Source organism: Clupea harengus, chromosome 19 (assembly GCF_900700415.2).
Source record: "Clupea harengus chromosome 19, Ch_v2.0.2, whole genome shotgun sequence".
Lineage (NCBI taxonomy): Eukaryota > Metazoa > Chordata > Actinopteri > Clupeiformes > Clupeidae > Clupea > Clupea harengus.
In genome coordinates, this window is record NC_045170.1 from 18,524,493 (window position 1) to 18,542,851 (window position 18,359).

Genomic DNA, 18,359 nt, shown 5'->3' on the forward strand with positions numbered 1-18,359 from the left:
AAATAGAAATATCAACGATGCCCTCATGGCTGGTTATGATGGTGGACGTATAAACGTATAATACACAAATGAACAAATAAAATGTACGAAAACGCAGGTCTGTGGTTCTTCCCCTGTGTGATGTTGCAGAGTGCTTCTGCAGTTGGGCTGTCAAAACTAAGTTCTAAGCAAAAAACCTCTCTATTTATGCATTTTCCTATGGCTAAAGTCCTTCTGCTTCACAACTGGCCCTTTTAGATCAATAGGTCTGTAGATGTTAAACTCACAATGTATTGATCCAAAACATTTCACAACAAGACGGTGGAATGACAAGAAGAGGACGATGCGTTCTCAGAAATAACACAATACTATGTCGCAATCAAAAAGTAAACTTTGGGCATCTTAGTAAGGCATGTAATGTGCTATAATAAGTTTACATTTGCAGCTCATCGTTAATCAATGTATCCAACATACACATTTACATTCAGGCATCATTGTAGATTTGATGGATTATATAATCATCTTTTATGGTTTCATACATGTATGATGGATTACAAAAGACATGTCGTGGATTACAAAAAAGATGCAGTGTGAAGTGTCAAAAACACTTCCATAAACAACACATTATATCAAATGTCAGTTAACAACATGTTACATTAAATATATAATACAATAGATTAGCAGTAACTATTCCACAAACAGATCCAATTTTTAAAACATTTTTGTGGCCGAAATCAATAGGATTTAGATCCAAAGTTGCTGAGCAAGGGAGAGAGAAGAAGAGTGCAAGAGGATGTTTAGTTTAGAGGCCTCACCTGCCACTTTGCCAGTTTGGCAGCTGATTTAAACACCTAACCCTTGAGGCCAAACACCCTTATGATGAATTTGTCACAACAAATAGTCCGGTAATTGTCAAAAGTGGATCTAAGAAATGGGACAGTAAAAACATATTTTTATCACTTAAGAAACATTGCTAAGCTGCAACCGTTTCTCTCTCAGGCTGACACTGAAAGACTGATACACGATTTTATGACAAGCAGGCTAGACTGCTGTAACTCCCTTTTGTCTGGTCTTCCAAAAAGCCATTAGTCAATTACAAATAATACAGAATGCAGCAGCACGAGTCCTCACCAAAATAAGACAGAGGGCGCACATCACACCAGTCTTAAAATCACTGCACTGGTTACCCGTTAGTTTCAGAATAGATTTCAAGATTATTTTACTAGCCTGTAAATCACTCCATAGGCTCCCAGCCTTTGGAATACTCTGCCAGAAGACCTAAGAATGGCTGAAACGGTGGAAACCTTTAAGCGTACACTTAAGACATACATGTATGTCTTTAATCTCGCCTTTCATTCTGTGTAATATTTATCTATTCTGAAGTGGGTCTGCTGTACATGTGTATGTGCGTGCGTTGTAATAAGTTATTTACATGATATGGTTTTTTCATCTCTCTGGAAAATCTTTGTCTGTAATGGGGGGCATTTCCTTCTGTGAAACTCTTTGTATTACCTCCTGGTATGAAATGCTTTCAATGTTTGATTTGATTTGATTTAAAAATACACAACCTCATTGAATTAAAATACAAACAACAATGCAAATGCAATCATTTATTTTGTCATTCTTTTAAAATGAAACATTTGAAGCCCATGTGACAATAAAAAAAAATAAAAAAAAATCCAACAAAAAGATTCAACCGGGAAGGCTTAATATTTTCAGTGCCTGAAGCTAACACAAGTAGAGTGGAGCCATTATGCGACATTTCGACATCAAATACAGAATATTCACATCCATATTTTAAATGGGACCTAATTTTATGCTGATGTTGAGGGAAGGTCACAGTGAATCCATGTCAACTAAAATTCTAGTTTCAAATGAAGACGTCATAGCGATTGGGCGTGGTAGAGGAGTGTCGACCAAGGTGTACATTCTTAACTGTCTGACTTAAACTGTGACAATTCTTGTGGCACACATATTGTTTAAATATATTTTGAAACTATTACCATCCTCTTCTCTGTCACTGTCATCTCTAGTATAACAATCTCAAAGAAGTGATCATCAAGAGTAACATCTGGTTGGCAGAGGTCTGATAGGGATCGTCTTGAGCCAGTGAGTCTCTTAGGTTAGCATAAATTAAACATCCGCTGGCAAGGGCCAGATCTGGGACACTGTTCTTACTGGCTGTTCTTGGTGAAGGAATCCCACAATGTGGTGAGCTGGGTCTTCAGGTCCTGAGCTAAGGGATCCAGTTTTCCCTTCAGCTCCTCTGCGTAGGGAGCCAGATTCTGCTGCTCTTCTGAGCCAGCTGCAATTGCATTTCTCACACACAACTCTTGCTGAAGCCCTTGACTCTGAATACCGCAAAGGAAATCTCTTGTAACAGTAAAGTGTCTGGAATTCAAACAAGGTGACATCAAGCCATAGCATGATCTCCATAAAAATACAGTATGGCTGAGCTTCTAAAGTAAGGAAAAAATCTAAGCAGCGAGCTTAATCTTGCTGTAGAGCAGGTTCCCAGAGTGACGCAAACTCTCCGATAAAGAACTCAGCGCTCGTGCGGATATTCAGCGCCGTCTGGGCCAGCTGGCCCTGGAAGGTCTGGACCACAGGGATGGGGTTCTTCTGGATCTCCAGTAGATTCTGGTCGATCTTCCTGCGCGCCTCCTGAGTGTAGGCCTCGGCGTGACTCTCGATGGCCTCCAACCGGCGGCTCATGTCCTCCTCCAGCTGACTGTCCAGCTTTTCTGCCTCCTCCGAGATCTGCTCCCACACGCTCTCCCCCGTATCTCTTGCGTCGTTCAACATGGACATCCCAAAGCGGACGGCCGTGTCAACGCCCCCAGAGATCTCGTTCCTTAATGGAGATAAGAATATAGGAGGAGGCAAATATAAGGTGCGGAGAGGTGTCTTTGTTCAATTTAAAATGTGTGTCACTACATAGCTAAAATAATATGTGATAATGAATTGAACTAAAATGAATGAATGACATAATATGATACATTAACAGCAATGAGTACCCAGTTAAGTTGTGTCTCATTGCTAAACAACATTAAGGTTGTGGAATAGGACACAGCTTAGTACCATTAATGTGGATTATGCAGTCAATTCTGTATAAACATTGTAGAAGTTCAATCATCTGTAACATTGTTCTGGTATTTGTAAACATTGAGCGAAGATGGAGAACGGCACTCCCTGAGTACTTTTTGTTGAGTTATCTCCACAACACACATTCACTCATACACATAGGTTCGGTGTGAGGTGAATAGGACCCACCTGACCTCACCGCCCATTGCGTGTGTAAATGCTCGGTGCACCTCAGCCCCTAACCCCCTCAGGGAATCCCAAGGGTCAGTCTCGTCCAGTCCCCAGGCTTCTAATAGGCTGTTCTCCAGGGCCACATGCTCCTCATAGCCATGGCAAGCCGCTGTGCAGTAAACAGCATTTTATTTAGTCATTTAGCACACGCTTTTATCCAAAGTGACTTACAAGGAATTTTGCATTTATACATACATTTAGGGGTTCAGTGTCTTGCTCAAGGACACTTACACACTTGGTAAGGAGGAGTGGGGAATCGAATTAGCAACCTTCCGATTACTAAACGACTCCTCTACCTCCTGTACCACTGTCACCCCAATTACAAATGGGCTGACTGAAATGGCTAGGGTGGATGCAAGTTTTTTTTTTGTCTCAGAGCAGAGGAAAGATAGAGATCAAAGATAGGACACGAGGGCAGAATATTGGAGATGTATTTTCTTTTTGCTGCAGTCACAATGTACGGAATCCGAGTGTGGTTATCTAATCTAGTTGTCTATCTTGTTGTCATGGTGGCACAGTCTTTTGTGCCAAAGTCAAATATGATGTCACAGAAATGTTACTGTCACAGTTTAGCTAGACTATTGCTCTGCCAATATTAATACAGCAATAACAAGTTAATTATTATTGCCAACCCTTTATCAACTTTTATTTAACTATGCCCCTAATGCCTAACAAGCATAATCTAAGATAGTGTATTAATGAGAAGGTTCATTATTTTGTGTCAAAATTTCAAATTGGTTCATCATTCCAGTTGTATCCAGACATCTAGATTGAGTATGCACATTTATAAACAATATTTACAAGTTTAATGGGTACATACTTACTTTCATGTTATTGTAATCTAGGTCAAAAACTGAAGCAAATATGATTCTAAGAAAGCTAGACGTGCCTTAGTGATATTGCAATGTCAACAGAAAACTGAAGTAAACATGTTTCTAATGTGGTACAGGATGATAAAGGAGGTGTCTGTCTTAGAGAGGACACTCCACTTACCACTGATCAAAACCAGCACGACTGCTGCCGACACCTTCATCGCAACTCTTCAATCCTTGGGAGAGAGAAGAAAGTGTGACATGCTCAAAATGGAACGCTGAGTAGAGAAGCTCACAGCTCTGTGGATGAATCTTACCTGTGTGAGCGGAGTCGTAGTTGCAACTGCATGATTTCTTGAAGCGTTGTGTAACATATCTTTAGCCATGAAGCTCCATAGTGCACCGAAGAAAGTCCACTGGCATAAACAGAGATAGCGCTGTGTTTGGGGCTTTCCTACTGTCATGCACTCAACACATGTGATGGTCTGTGTGTGGATGTGTATAGGTGGATGTGGGTGTGTAGTTAGGGGGCATTTAAGGAAATGGGTTTACACATGTGATAAAAAAGAGAAAACAGGGCCTAGCAGGAGGACCCTTGCAGTAACAACTGAAAACCTTGGCTTTATCCCATTGGCTGTGCTGGCCGGTTAAAGCCCCACAGTCTCTTATCAGGATGGGCGAGTCAAGAGTGTCAGACAGACTATCTTTGTGATCATTTCATTGGGGTTTATATCAATACAGATAATAGAGCCAAATGGGGCCAGGAGGAAAAGAAATCCCAGTTTGGGCTTTTCATCTAATGCCGTCTTTTGAATTGCACTGTTGAATGAAATGACTGGATGTAAAGGTAGTTAGAATAACACAATTTTTTTCATGATTTGCTTGCAGTCAGAGGAGCGAGTGAGAAGCAGGTCAAAACATTCTAAAGTCATCCTCAGACATTCTACTCTACCCTTCTGAATCTTATCTTCACTTTTGTCGAGTATTGTAGTTAAATAATTAAATGAAGTCATATTTAATTTGATAAAGCTTTTGTTAACCATAACCTGTATGACTATGGAAAGACCGTTTCCATAGAAAGGGGATATCCAAGGGCATGTCTTGGCATTTATGCATTTATTCTATGGCTCAAATCTCAAGTTTGAGGCTACAGTGCTATACACTTATGTGATTTTTTCACTAGCCAGACAATGGGATCTCGAGTACCGCTCATTTATGTGTAGGCCTATGTAGATGAAATCTCCAGTAAAGCCAATTCTATACAATTCCAATTTGTATGAACTAATTAAGCAAGGATATATTTGTACCAAACATATTACAAATGTTTGCAGTCAGTGACTGACAGAATGTAAACTATTAATTGTTGGCAGAAAACTGAAGTAAATTAACATATATAACTGTTCCTTACCATCCATTAGTCTCCCTAATAGAAATACCATTAACGAATGAAAGACAAAGAATTTAGGCTCAAAGTTGCTGAGCAAGAGAGAGAAAAGAGTGCAAGACTGCGCCTCAACTGCCAGTGTACCTTTGGCTGCAGGCTGTCTCATGTTAATAGATACAGTTTTTTTCTCACACAGATATGCTCTGTTCTAGATGCAGGCCTACCTCCCAGTAATACTGGCCTACTGTTTTTGCCTCTGTAGTTCAGCGGAAGCCTAAATGAACAGATAATAAATGAACAGTATGAGAGTACAGTTTGAGAGTAGAGTTTATTGCACTCTGTGTACTTAGCATTCAACTCTTAACACTCCATTCAGTTATTGAGGAATACAAACAGCAATGAAAAACTGCTGCTAGATGAATTTGTTGTGATAAAAATGAGAGAGCAAGATTATCATTCACATCATAAATAGTATTAAGCGGGTATGGCCCACCTAATCTAGGTAAGATTGACATGCACACTCATGGGCCTCCATCACACTGGCATTGGGCATCTCACTGGAACAGAGGGTGTGTTTCATTTCCTTTTGTCAGTGACTCCCAAAACACGTGAAGATGAATCTGCAGGGAGTGTGCAACCGCCTCGATGAGTGACTCAGTCTTCAGCCGCATGTCCCCAGCACTCTGCGTTAGCCGGCCGTGGACGTTCTGGACAGCAGCAATGGCGTTGTTCTGGATATCTTGTTTGGCAAACATGGCTTCACGTTCAGCTTGACGACCCAGGTTATCAAACATAGACTGGGCCTTGCTTCCCACGGCTTGGGCATATTGATTGATTGCATCCACACTCTCTGAGATCTTGTCACTAAATAGGAGATGGAAAAAAACTTTGACCCCCTTTATATATTAATTATTATAGTTGCTAGGTTTATTTAAGGAGTCATTCTACAGAACTGGTTCAAATTTAAGATCGAAAACATCTAGAGAAAAATGTATATACAGTGTATAATATCTTACATATTTCTAGTAATTGTACAGTTAATTCCCATATTGTATTTTTAGACAGTTTTTCCCCTCCCCAATTTTGTTTTAAAATGTCATACACTCATGCCGTGTTTAACCAATATGATTTAATCATCATCATCATCATCATCATCATCATCATCATCATCAGGGCCAGAGTACCCCGGATTGGATACTAATTTCTCCCCCAAAAACGGCCCTGAACAAGGTCCTTTAGGAGTCAAAATGCCTACAAATGTTTGGGGCACTCAAAAAAGGCCCTTGAGGTCCTGCAGAGGAAAAAGGCCTACAATGTTTGGTTCTCAATTTACCTCTCCTAGAGATTGGAGCATTGATTCGCTCATTCTCCCCCCATAACATTAGGGAGAGGTATCAATGTTGCTTATCCATAATTGTCCTATAACTTGCCCTCTGCACCCTATTCCCACCACACCCCTCCAACCTGTCTCGCCTACAGTTTTACCCACTATCAAGCATACAGGTAATGCTTCGCTCAGTTCAGTAAACTTGCCTGGCATTCAAACAGGCTTGGGTTACCTCATTACTTAAGGTAGTTTCACTTAACCTGTCCGATGTGGAATTACTCTTTTTCATCAAAGATTCTTCAACAGGTTGTTTTTAAGCATGTTTCTGATTTCCACTCAGAATAAACCACTGGACCCTAACCAGGCTGATTTTGAGAGTGATCATTCTACAGACACTGCTCTATTGTCAGTGACTGAAGAGCTTCCACTCAGTCAACAGTTCTTCTATTGCTAGACTTTTCAGCAGTCTCTGACAGTCTTCGGTAAATCACACAATTTTCATGTCTACACTGTCTCATCTGGGCATCTTGGGCAAAGTATACAGTTGGTTTAAATCTTATTTCACAGGATGATCATTTAATGTGCCTTGGTAGACACAAGTGTCCAAATCCCCGCAAGTCTCTACTTGTTAAGATGTAGCCCACTGGGTGTTGTAATATGTAATAATTTGAATGAAATGTACGGATTATATTACTTAAATATAAAGTAGGACTGAAACTTGCCACAGTGTTCTTAGCCACAGACACAATCACTTTCTGGTGTAATCCTCACCTGATTTCCTTGCCCAGTGCAGTCTGTTTGATCAGTCCCAGGATGTCTGGACCCGGTTCATGTTCGTATTCAATTTCATAATCCCCACTTTGGCATTGACTTTGGTCTTTAAGAAAATAATTACAAAGGATTATCATCATAGGGAATGTAAGTTAATTTATCATTTTCATTTGTAGAGGAATTCATTTGGAATATTGTAATAATGCGGTATCTGGTATAGCGTCAGTAACTATACTAGCCGGAATGGAAAGGAATTGTTGGATGCAAAACTGAACTAGGTCTTTTTTTTGTGTGTATGCGCATTGTGTCTTAAGGTCTCATTGTGTTTTGCAAAGCACAGATGAAATGTCCTGTCCAAAAAGCCAATTCTGTAGAACTGTGAATTGTAAGAACTAATTAAGTAAGGATATAGGGCTGTTAGTGACTGGTAGAATCTAAACTAGTAATTAAAGACTACTCACCACCCATCAGTATCACAAATAGAAATATCAACGATGCCCTCATGGCTGGTTATGATGGTGGATGAAAGACAAAGATGTGAATAAACGTATAATACACAAATATAATGTACGAAAACGCAGGTCTGTGGTTCTTCCCCTGTGTGATGTTGCAGAGTGCTTCTGAAGTTCTAAGTAAAAAAACCTCTCTATTCATGCATTTTCCTATGGCTAAAGTCCTTCACAATTGGCCCCTTTAGATCAATAGGTCTGTAGATGATAAACTCACAATGTATTGATCCAAAACATTTCACAACAAGACGGTGGAATGACAAGAGGACGATACGTTCTCAGAAATAACACAATACTATGTCGCAACCAAAAAGTAATCTTAGTAAGGCATGTAATATGCTATAACAACTTTACATTTGCAGCTCATCGTTAATCCCAACATAAACATTTACATTCAGGCATCATTGTAGATTTGATGGATTATATAATCATCTTTTATGGTTTCATACATGTATGATGGATTACAAAAGATATGTCGTGGATTACAAAAAAGATGCAGTGTGAAGTGTCAAAAACACTTCCATAAACACCACATTATATCAAATGTCAGTAAACACGTTACATTAAATATATAATACAATAGATTAGCACAAACAGATTCCACAAACTATTCCACAAACAGATCCAATTTGAAAACATATTTGTGGCCAAAATCAATAGGATTTAAGTCCAAAGTTGCTGAGCAAGGGAGAGAGAATTTGATCACGAGCAGGCTGGTATCCCAAAAAAAAAAGCCATTAGTCAATTACAAATAATACAGAATGCAGCTGCACGAGTCCTCACTAAAACAAGACAGAGGCCGCACATCACACCAGTCTTAAAATCACTGCACTTACCTGTTAGTTTCAGAATAGATTTCAAGATTCTTTTACTAGTCTATAAATCACTCCATAGTCATGCACCTGCATATCTGTCAGATGTACTCTCATGGTACACAACCAGTAGATCCCTGAGGTCTTCTGGCACTGAACACTTAATGGTTCAAAAGGCCAAGAATAGGGACATGGAGAGAAAACTTTTAGATTCTAGGCTCCCAGTCTTTGGAAAACTCTGCCAGAAGACCTAAGAATGGCTGAATCCTTTAAGCGTTTGTCGTCACAGCGACCTAATGTTTATCTTGGTTCAGACCCCTCTGAGACACACAACACCAGACATGAATTAAGTTAAGTTTTATTGTAGAGGGCCGGCAGCCACACACACACACACACACACACTTGGAAGCACACAGTCCCTGGGCAAAATACAGTACATAGTTTTAGGCCCAGCCTATTGCCACGTAACCCACCCCAATCACACAGGATAAAGTGGCTAGCTATAATAGCCACAGTCAGGCACCACCAAGGGGGAGGAGTACAACTTATTGCAGAGAGGCCGATTAGACATAATACATGCAATACATTGGAACCAAAACTCCACTCACAGTAAAGCCCCAATATCATTCCCAGCTAGGCAAAACACTGGCGTTACAATTCACACGTGAATATACTCATAATAAATGTCCGTGCACAGATGGCTCACACACACACACCCACAGCAAGCTACACTACTATTAAAGTTCGCTCCCACGCTAGTCTAAACAGCCGCTCGTTGCGTTAGGCTGCACTTACCTCCTCAGCAAGTGAAACCCAATAAGAGGGGCTCACCCAGTTCATGCCTGCCCCGCTAAGCGGGTGCGCTGCCGGATGATGAACACTTTTGGTTTTGATGAACCACTTCCCTTTAGCTGGCATGTTAACATGCATCTCTCCCCACACGCCGGCCGGCTGGCAGGTGATGGTGGTTGTGGTTGTTGTTGTTGTGGTTGTTGTGGTTGTTGTTGTTGTTGTTGTTGTTGTTGTCCGGCGTGTCGCTGCTGGATCGCGTCATCACTCCAGCGTCACCGGGGAAATCGCTCTGTTCCTTTCAGTTACCCTGTATAAAAGAGATTCCTCCGTCTAGTGTCCAATAATATAATCAACACTTCGTGGCCATTAGTCCATCAGTTCATTAGTCCACAATAATTGCCACAACGTTCCCCCCTGCACACTGGTTACAGCACAACACACAATCATACAACAACCACATGATTACACACATCAATAAACAATGATAATTCCCCAGACTGAAATGTGACACGTACACTTAAGACATACCTCTTTAATCTCGCCTATCATTCTGTGTAATATTTATCTGTTCTCAGTGGGTTGAAGTGGGTCTGCTGTACATGTGTATGTGCGTGCTTTGTTATATGTTTGCACTTACATGATATGTTTTTTTCATCTCTCTGGAAAATCTGTGTCTCATACAAGTGTTTGTAACCCCCCCGCTCCATTTCCTTCTGTGAAGCTCATTGTATTAACTCCTGGTATGGAATGCTTTCAATGTTTGATTTGATTTGATAAAAAATACACAACCTCATTAAATTAAAATACAAACAACAATGCAAATGAAATCATTTATTTTGTCATTCTTTTAAAATGAAACATTTGAAGCCTATATGACAATTTAATAAATAAATACAACAAAAAGAGTCAACCGGGAAGGCTTAATATTTTCAGTGCCTGAAGCTAACGCGAGTAGAGTGGAGCCATTACGCGTCATCAAACTTCATCTTAATATTATTCCTTCTGTATCTGACATTTCGACATCAAATACAGAGTATTCACATCCATATTTTAAATGGGAGCTAATTTGATGCTGACGTTGAGGGAAGGTCACAGTGAATCCATGTCAACTGAAATTTTAGTTTCAAATGAAGACGTCATAGCGATTGGGCGTGGTAGAGGAGTGTCGACCAAGGTGTACGATCTGACTTAAACTGTGACAATTCTTGTGGCACACGTATTGTTTAAATATATTTTGAAACTATTACCATCCTCTTCTCTGTCACTGTCATCTCTAGTATAACAATCTCAAAGAGTGATCATCAAGAGTAACATCTGGTTGGCAGAGGTCTGATAGGGATCGTCTTTAATGTTCAGCTGATGTTGAGCCAGTGAGTCTCTTAGGTTAGAATAAAATAAATATCTGCTGGCAATGGTCAGATCTGGGACACTGTTCTTACTGGCGGTTCTTGGTGAAGGAATCCCACAATGTGGTGAGCTGGGTCTTCAGGTCCTGAGCTAAGGGATCCAGTTTTCCCTTCAGCTCCTCTGCGTAGGGAGCCAGATTCTGCTGGACCTCCTGGCTCTTCTGAGCCAGCTGCAGTTGGAAGCTGTGGGCCAGGGGAGCGATGTTCTTCTGGAAGTCCTGCAGATGCTGGTCCACTCTCTGTTTCAGCTGGTCTGTGTGGGGGCCCAGCTGGGACTGCAGGTCAGTCAGGCTCTTCTCCAGGCTTCCCTTCAGCTCTTCAGTCTTCTGCAGCAGCGTGGCCTTCAGGGCCTCTGAGTCCAGAGCCTCAGCGTAGGTGATCACATCCCTCTTCAGATCCTCCACCCGCTGTTGGAGGTCCAGCCTCAGCTCCTCAGCGTAGGGCTCCAGCTGGCTTTTCATGGCACTCAGGTCCTTCTCCACATGGGCTTTCAGTTGCTCGGCCTCCTGGGATAGCTTGGCCAGCAGGTCCTGAGTCAAAGGGGTCACCTGACCACGAACAGCTACAGTGTACTGGTCAATGGCACCAGTACTTTCAGCAATCCTGGCACTGCAGAGAAAGACACAGCATTTAATGTAGATCTTAAAAACTATATCGTTTTTCTAAAGCTCACCTTGGATTATTGGGTTGGACTGAATGTAATCATGGAGCCTCACTTGTAATTAAAAGACAAATAAAATACACAGCTGCAGTTGCAGCTGATATAAAATAAAATAAGAGATATTTAAAGTATATATAGAGTAAGAGATAACAGACATGAAAATGTGGTAAGTGTTACTCACTTTATGTCCTGGCCAAGTTCTGACTGCCTTATCTTCTGCAAGACTTCCTCGGTGGTGAGTGTCGCCTTGGCAACATAATCCCAGAATGCATTCTTCATCGTGTCCATATTGGAGATGGGCTGGTCCTGCCACATAAGATTGGCATGGCAACCTGTAGAACATAAGTGATGGATTTAATGTCTCATGATAAGCTCACTAATACAGATTTAGGTTGCTGTTTATGCTTAAACCGAAATTTAGGAAAAATCTACCTTACCAGAAAAAACAGCAACTACAAGAACCAGGAATGCCTTCATGACTCCTTTTTAGCTTCTAAAACTGACTAAAAATAAATGTTATGTCCATTAGTAAAATAAATACATCATGCACAATGGCACTGAGATGAAACAAATATTATGGATTAGCATACCATCCAGTGCATCTAGTCTCTTACCTGTATCAGTGAGCTTGTTTCCTTGTGTCTTTCCTAGAGTGAGCTGGTGTGAGTGCCCAGTAACTGACAGGCCTGTATATATGCCTGGAGTGCTATGATGAAGGATGCAAAGTCCACGGTTGGGTGCCCTTCTGTCGTTGCATGTGGTGAAACTCCTGAATTATCAGAGGCAGAGCACAGTGCCCTTCTGTCACGATCAGTCACGTCACACATTCCACGTCACAGGTAGAATGACACTCAGAACACATGGGTGTCATAGAGAAATATTCAGGTAACAGAGAAATACAACAACCATAGATGAATTTCTCTGAAGGACCTGCAAAAATGCATGGAATTCTATTAGTGGAACTTTTCATATACAATGTATGTAATGTGGGACAATATCTCCACTGCATGCTTACAGAATAAAACACTCTAAGGTTTAGTGCTTGAGTGTTTCAAATTGTTTTCAAAAAGATATGTCTGAGGTTATCTGTCTATATTGGCATTTTTGCCCTCAACTATAATCTCATGGTGAACGCGGGATAAAATGACACACAAATGCGAAGAAACTGTCTTCAATGGATGGACTTTACAGTGATGTTCTTACAGATGTTTTGATTTTTACAACCAAAGTTTTACAGTCTAAGTTTTGGGAAACTGTGGATTTTTTTTTTGCAATTGGTTAATCATGCTAAAAGAAGCTGTATATGATTCTGTCTGAATCCGTAAGAATCAGCAACACTAAACCCTTGTGTCATTTACACAGTCTGTGCTTATCACAGACACAAAAGTCCATACTCGTATAGGCCTTTCATTCATTGTCAGAGGGTCAGTAGGCTAGAGGGGAAGGCTGACAACAGACATTCCTGTACATTGATGTGCTCAGAATACGTACAGTCACCTATAACAGTCAGCAACTAGCAGTCATACAAATACTTCTGTGTTGACTTTGGTCGACGTGGACATGTGACACGCCACGTATGAATCACAAAACGTATATGCCACCGTGGCTGTGATAGACTGTTTCTGCTTTGTCTTAATCTGGTGTGATGTGCGGTTGTGATTTGAACGGACAAAGCCTTGGAATTGAGGTACATGTGTCAGGAGGTGCACAAGCTGAGAGTATGGAAAATACGGAAAGTAGTCCATCTCCTTCTGATAGGGTTAAAGAAGGATCCTAACCAAAGGAGGAGCAGTAGCCCCCACTATCAGTGTAGTGGATCCTAGCACTGGTACTAGTAGGGGTTTAACTGATAAACTGGTCTGCATAAATGGGGAAGACATGAACACGCTACCCTCAACAGATACACCCTATGCCCATTCTGAGTATTATATCCACATGTGTCTCAGGTCCCTCAAGTCCAAGGTTGGATTGGGTTAAGGCCTATGTCACATCACTGTGCATTCAAGTAAACTAGAACGAAAACCTTGTCTGCAGCTTCAGTTGTCTCTATAAAGAGTGGTGCACACATGACATACACATCATCAACATCAACATCACACAAACACATCAGAATGTGTCTCAAGTCAAGCAACTTCAAGAATTTTTGTTTCTCCAGTTTATCACTCTGTTACACCGCAAATTACTATTAGATGTACTTAGATGCTGGATTTTCCATAGGCTTAGTTGTGCTACTATGACCTTTAGCTACGTTTACACGGGGCCTAATGTTCCTGTAATAATCCAGCTATTAAATAGGAATGAAACTGCCTTATAAAACCTCAAATGATTGTGTGCTTTCTCTCTTTCCTTTTTAATATTTCTTAAAAAAAAAGTTATTTGAGGGCCATCTTGAACAAGTTACACACATTTCATTATAAACATGTTTTTGGCCAGGCTGGAAAATCTTTTATAAATGATCACCATATAAGTGTGTTTTCTGATACACTATACATGACTAAAATGATTATACAGTCAGTGGCATGAAAGGTTGTGAGTGGGAGTTCTGTCTGTGTGATTCAGAGGGCATTCTGACGTGGATAATTGAGGTGCGTCATCATGGGTAACGACAGCAGGGCAGAACACAATGGACTTTGTCTCCATCATCACAGCATCAATGTCGGTATATATTCAGACCTGAATGTCAGTCAAGACACACACTCATAAACTCCAGCTGAGACAAACAGACAAGCAGACTAACAAGGTATGATATAACAAAATGATCTATCCCATTCACCTTTCATTTCTTATTTGATGTTGGTATTCTAACCGATTGTGGTATGTTCATATTAGTTCAGTTTGCAAATGATAATTGTTGTTGTTGTTGTTTTAGCCAGAGGTGAAACAAGAGTCATGAAGGTCTTTTTGGTTCTCACACTTGCTGTTTTCACTGGTAAGAAAAAAAATATTAGTCATAACCAGTAATGTAAGATTTTGGGAGATTCTTAAATATCGTCTCTTAACATTTAAACCTGCTAACCCATGAAACCTCTCTCTCCAAATCATTCCTTTTAACCCACTTCACTTATGACACCTGCATTTTCCACTAGGCTGCCATGCCAACATTATGTGGCAGGACCAGCCACTGCCCAATATGGACATGGTGAAAGATGCATTCTGGGACTATGTTGCCAAGGCAACATTCACTGCTGAGGATGCTTTACAGAAGATCAAACAGTCTGAACTGGGCCAGGAATTCAAGTGAGTGATATGATCAAGGATGCAATTTAACATTTTGCATCTGATCTTAGCATCTGATCTTGCATCTGATATTATTTACAATTGTACATACTTTAAATACAGTGTGTACTTTATTACACATACTTGCTATGCTTCACATGTTTTGTGTGTTAACCATCAACACCAAACATCTATCTTACTTAATATTGAATTTTCTCTTTTTGCAGCATTTAATATTTAACTCCTCTTCTGTCCCTGCAGTGCCAGGATTGCTGAAAGTACTGGTGCCATTGACCAGTACACTGTAGCTGTTCGTAGTCAGGTGACCCCTTTGACTCAGGAACTGCTGGCCAAGCTATCCCAGGAGGCCGAGCAACTGAAAGCCCATGTGGAGAATGACCTGAGTGCCATGAAAAGCCAATTGGAGCCCTACGCCGAGGAGCTGAGGCTGGACCTCCAACAGCGGGTGGAGGGTCTGAAGAGGGATGTGACCACCTACGCTGAGGCTCTGGACTCAGAGGCCCTGAAGGCCACGCTGCTGCAGAAGACTGAAGAGCTGAAGGTAAGCCTGGAGAAGAGCCTGACTGACCTGCAGTCCCAGCTGGGCCCCCACACAGATCAGCTGAAACAGAGAGTGGACCAGCATCTGCAGGACTTCCAGAAGAACATCGCTCCCCTGGCCCACAGCTTCCAACTGCAGCTGGCTCAGAAACGCCAGGAGGTCCAGCAGAATCTGGCTCCCTACGCAGAGGAGCTGAAGGGAAAACTGGATCCCTTAGCTCAGGACCTGAAGACCCAGCTCACCACATTGTGGGATTCCTTCACCAAGAACCGCCAGTAAGAACAGTGTCGCAGATCTGACCATTGCCAGCGGATGTTAAATGTATTCTAACCTAAGAGACTCACTGGCTCAACATCAGCTGAACATTAAAGACGATCCCTATCAGACCTCTGCCAACCAGATGTTACTCTTGATGATCACTTCTTTGAGATTGTTATATTTGAGATGACAGTGACAGTGAAGATGATCGTAATAGTTTCAAAATATATTTAAACGGTATGTGCGCCACAAGTATTTTCACAGTTTGTACACTTTGCTTTTATCTGGATCCCCTGACCCTCCTCTATCACGTCGTGGAACCTGAAGTCCCAGCTCACCATACTGTGGGATTCCTTCACCAAGAACCAACAGTAAGAACAGTAACCATTTTCTGATCATTCTGATCATCTGACCAACAGTGGAGGTTGTGTTTATTCTAAGAGACTCGATGGCTCAGAAAAATGGAACATGACCAACTTTACCTCCCTGCCTCCATTGCTCTCTCACTTACGCTTGAAAACTGTTTCGAACTAATCAACTTATCTCACTGTGTAAGGCTTTGAAATGCTGTGGTTTCGATGAAACTGAAGAGGTTTCCTGTTGAGGTTGATGATAGTTTATTGAAATATATTGTATGAGTATCTGTGCCATAAACATCAGTTCACTATTCATCTATGATAAATGGTACTGTAACAGAGAGTATTTATTTTTAGTGTTGTTATATTGACAATGTAAATTTCATTAAATAAAGTTCTCCTGTCCCCGGCAATCTGACTGTGGTAAAATTCATTCATTTCACGGTCAGAAGTATTTTTTTCACATCACAAAACCATGGGTCATCATTTTACTATAATATCTTTGATATCTTTGCTTGTCAGGAGTAGCAGTGAGTTAAGCCAGGGATTGCTGAGAGGTTTAAGATATAAGATGACTGGATGCAGGGTTTGTTGAGAGTCTTTAATGACGGCACTGGCAGAAGATGATAAATATACCAATCTTTTTTTTATTTTTTATATATATATATATTTTATTAGTGTTCAGAATTTCACATAAACATATTTTAATTTTTCAGATTCTATGTATATGGCAAATAGTATACTTATTTTCTTACTATTCAAGTATAAAAATGAGGAGAAAGAGAAGTAAAAGAAAAACAAACAAACAAACAAACATACAAATGAACGAACAAAAACAATACCATAGTAACAAAACTATAAATAAAGCAGGGAGAAATAATTTTCAATAGAGTAAAGAAATCCAGTCAGGCCATTTATAGTTGCACCACTTTTGCCAGTGCTCAAGAAATGTTTCCATTCTTTGGTTAACATGAGCTGTAATCTGCTCCATTCTGTAGATTTCTGTTACAATGTCTCTCCATGATGTAATTGTAGGACACTCTGGTAATAACCATGGTAATTCTGGTAATAGTCTTTTCACTGGCCACCAGCATTACATGTATCAAGTGACTGGAGTTGGATCTGAAAACCTGGAGCGGAATCCAGGGAACCTGGACTTGAGTTGGAGATGAGAACCTGGACAGGGTTCCAGGGAACATGGACTGGAGTTGGAGCTGAAAACCTGGAGTGGTATCCAGGGAACCTGGACTGGAGTTGGAGTTGAAAACCTGGAGCGGAATCCAGGAAACCTGGAGTTGGAGCTGAAAACCTGGAGCTTATCTGTCAGTAGGCTAACCTGGACGGTCATCTCTCTCATCTCGTGGCGGACTGTGTTGAATTGTTCCTCCTGTTGGTCAACCTCTTCGGATTTGTTTGCCTGGTTTGATTGATCTCCCGGATTTGACCCTGCTTGCCTGCCCATTGGATACTGGATACCCTGCCTGCCCCTTTTCGGACTTGTTTTATCATATGATTGACCTCCCGGTTTTGAACCTGACTGATAAAACGAGTAAACTGAACTTTCACTACCCACTGTCTGTCTCGATTGTTGTGCTTTTGGGTTCTAATCTATCAAGTACCGGTAATCATAACAGGGCGTGCCATTTTTCACTAAGGCAAGAGGTATGGAATACAGGAATATTTGTATCATGACCCAGTAGCAGATGCTCTGCCATTCAAATGATTCAGACCCGAAAGCACTGAGAATATAAAATAAATATTGATCCTTCTACACTGACCATGGAGAAACTACCCCATAACATACATAGACAAGTAACTAGACCTCTGTTAACTCCAGACAGTCCTGAAACAGATCAGCTGTTGAAAGTATTATTCAGAGAAGTTGTAGCTGCTGCAATGTAAGGAATTACCTTTTAGTTAGGAACTGAAAGTAATTAGTAATCAGTAATCCGATTACTTTTAAGAGAGAGTAATCAGTAAAGTAATCTGATTAAAATTTAGAGCAAATAATCAGTAACTTTACCTGATTACTTTTATTAACTAACTTGCCCAACTCTGGTTGACAGACCACTACTAATGAGTCTCTCATGAGTAGGTTTAAGAAATCCTGCAGGAAACAAACAAACAACTCCTCTCCCTTCCTTCTTGGTTCCCTTTTGATGGTAGGCTACTTGTATGTAAAAAAAATGTATAGAGATT

At 40.8% G+C, this 18,359-nt stretch overlaps 2 protein-coding genes across 2 annotated transcripts; one reads left to right on the forward strand and one right to left on the reverse strand.

Annotated features, from left to right (window-relative positions):
* Positions 1–10,519: 10,519 nt before the first annotated feature.
* Positions 10,520–12,471, reverse strand: apoa4a (apolipoprotein A-IV a). The gene is made up of 4 exons (XM_012828922.3): positions 12,383–12,471; positions 12,206–12,271; positions 11,950–12,100; positions 10,520–11,716 (listed from the first exon to the last, which is right to left on the reverse strand). The coding sequence occupies exons 2-4, from the start codon at positions 12,243–12,245 to the stop codon at positions 11,137–11,139; spliced, it is 771 nt and encodes a 256-aa protein (XP_012684376.2). The 5' UTR covers positions 12,246–12,271; positions 12,383–12,471; the 3' UTR covers positions 10,520–11,136.
* Positions 12,472–14,363: 1,892 nt separating this feature from the next.
* LOC105901458 (apolipoprotein A-IV-like) lies at positions 14,364–17,649 on the forward strand. Its single transcript, XM_031586702.2, has 4 exons — positions 14,364–14,367; positions 14,638–14,697; positions 14,852–15,005; positions 15,246–17,649. The coding sequence occupies exons 1-4, from the start codon at positions 14,364–14,366 to the stop codon at positions 15,823–15,825; spliced, it is 798 nt and encodes a 265-aa protein (XP_031442562.2). The 3' UTR covers positions 15,826–17,649.
* Positions 17,650–18,359: the final 710 nt, after the last annotated feature.

What these genes read in the sequence shown, in the direction of transcription:
- apoa4a (XM_012828922.3), bottom strand. Translation starts at nt 12,245, where the DNA reads ATGAAGGCATTCCTGGTTCTTGTAGTTGCTGTTTTTTCTG. An exon ending in TGTAGTTGCTGTTTTTTCTG is followed by an intron (nt 12,101 to 12,205) that starts GTAAGGTAGATT and finishes TATGTTCTACAG; the next exon opens with GTTGCCATGCCAATCTTATG. An exon ending in GAACTTGGCCAGGACATAAA is followed by an intron (nt 11,717 to 11,949) that starts GTGAGTAACACT and finishes CTTTCTCTGCAG; the next exon opens with TGCCAGGATTGCTGAAAGTA.
- LOC105901458 (XM_031586702.2), top strand. An exon ending in CACACTTGCTGTTTTCACTG is followed by an intron (nt 14,698 to 14,851) that starts GTAAGAAAAAAA and finishes TGCATTTTCCAC; the next exon opens with TAGGCTGCCATGCCAACATT. An exon ending in GAACTGGGCCAGGAATTCAA is followed by an intron (nt 15,006 to 15,245) that starts GTGAGTGATATG and finishes CTGTCCCTGCAG; the next exon opens with TGCCAGGATTGCTGAAAGTA.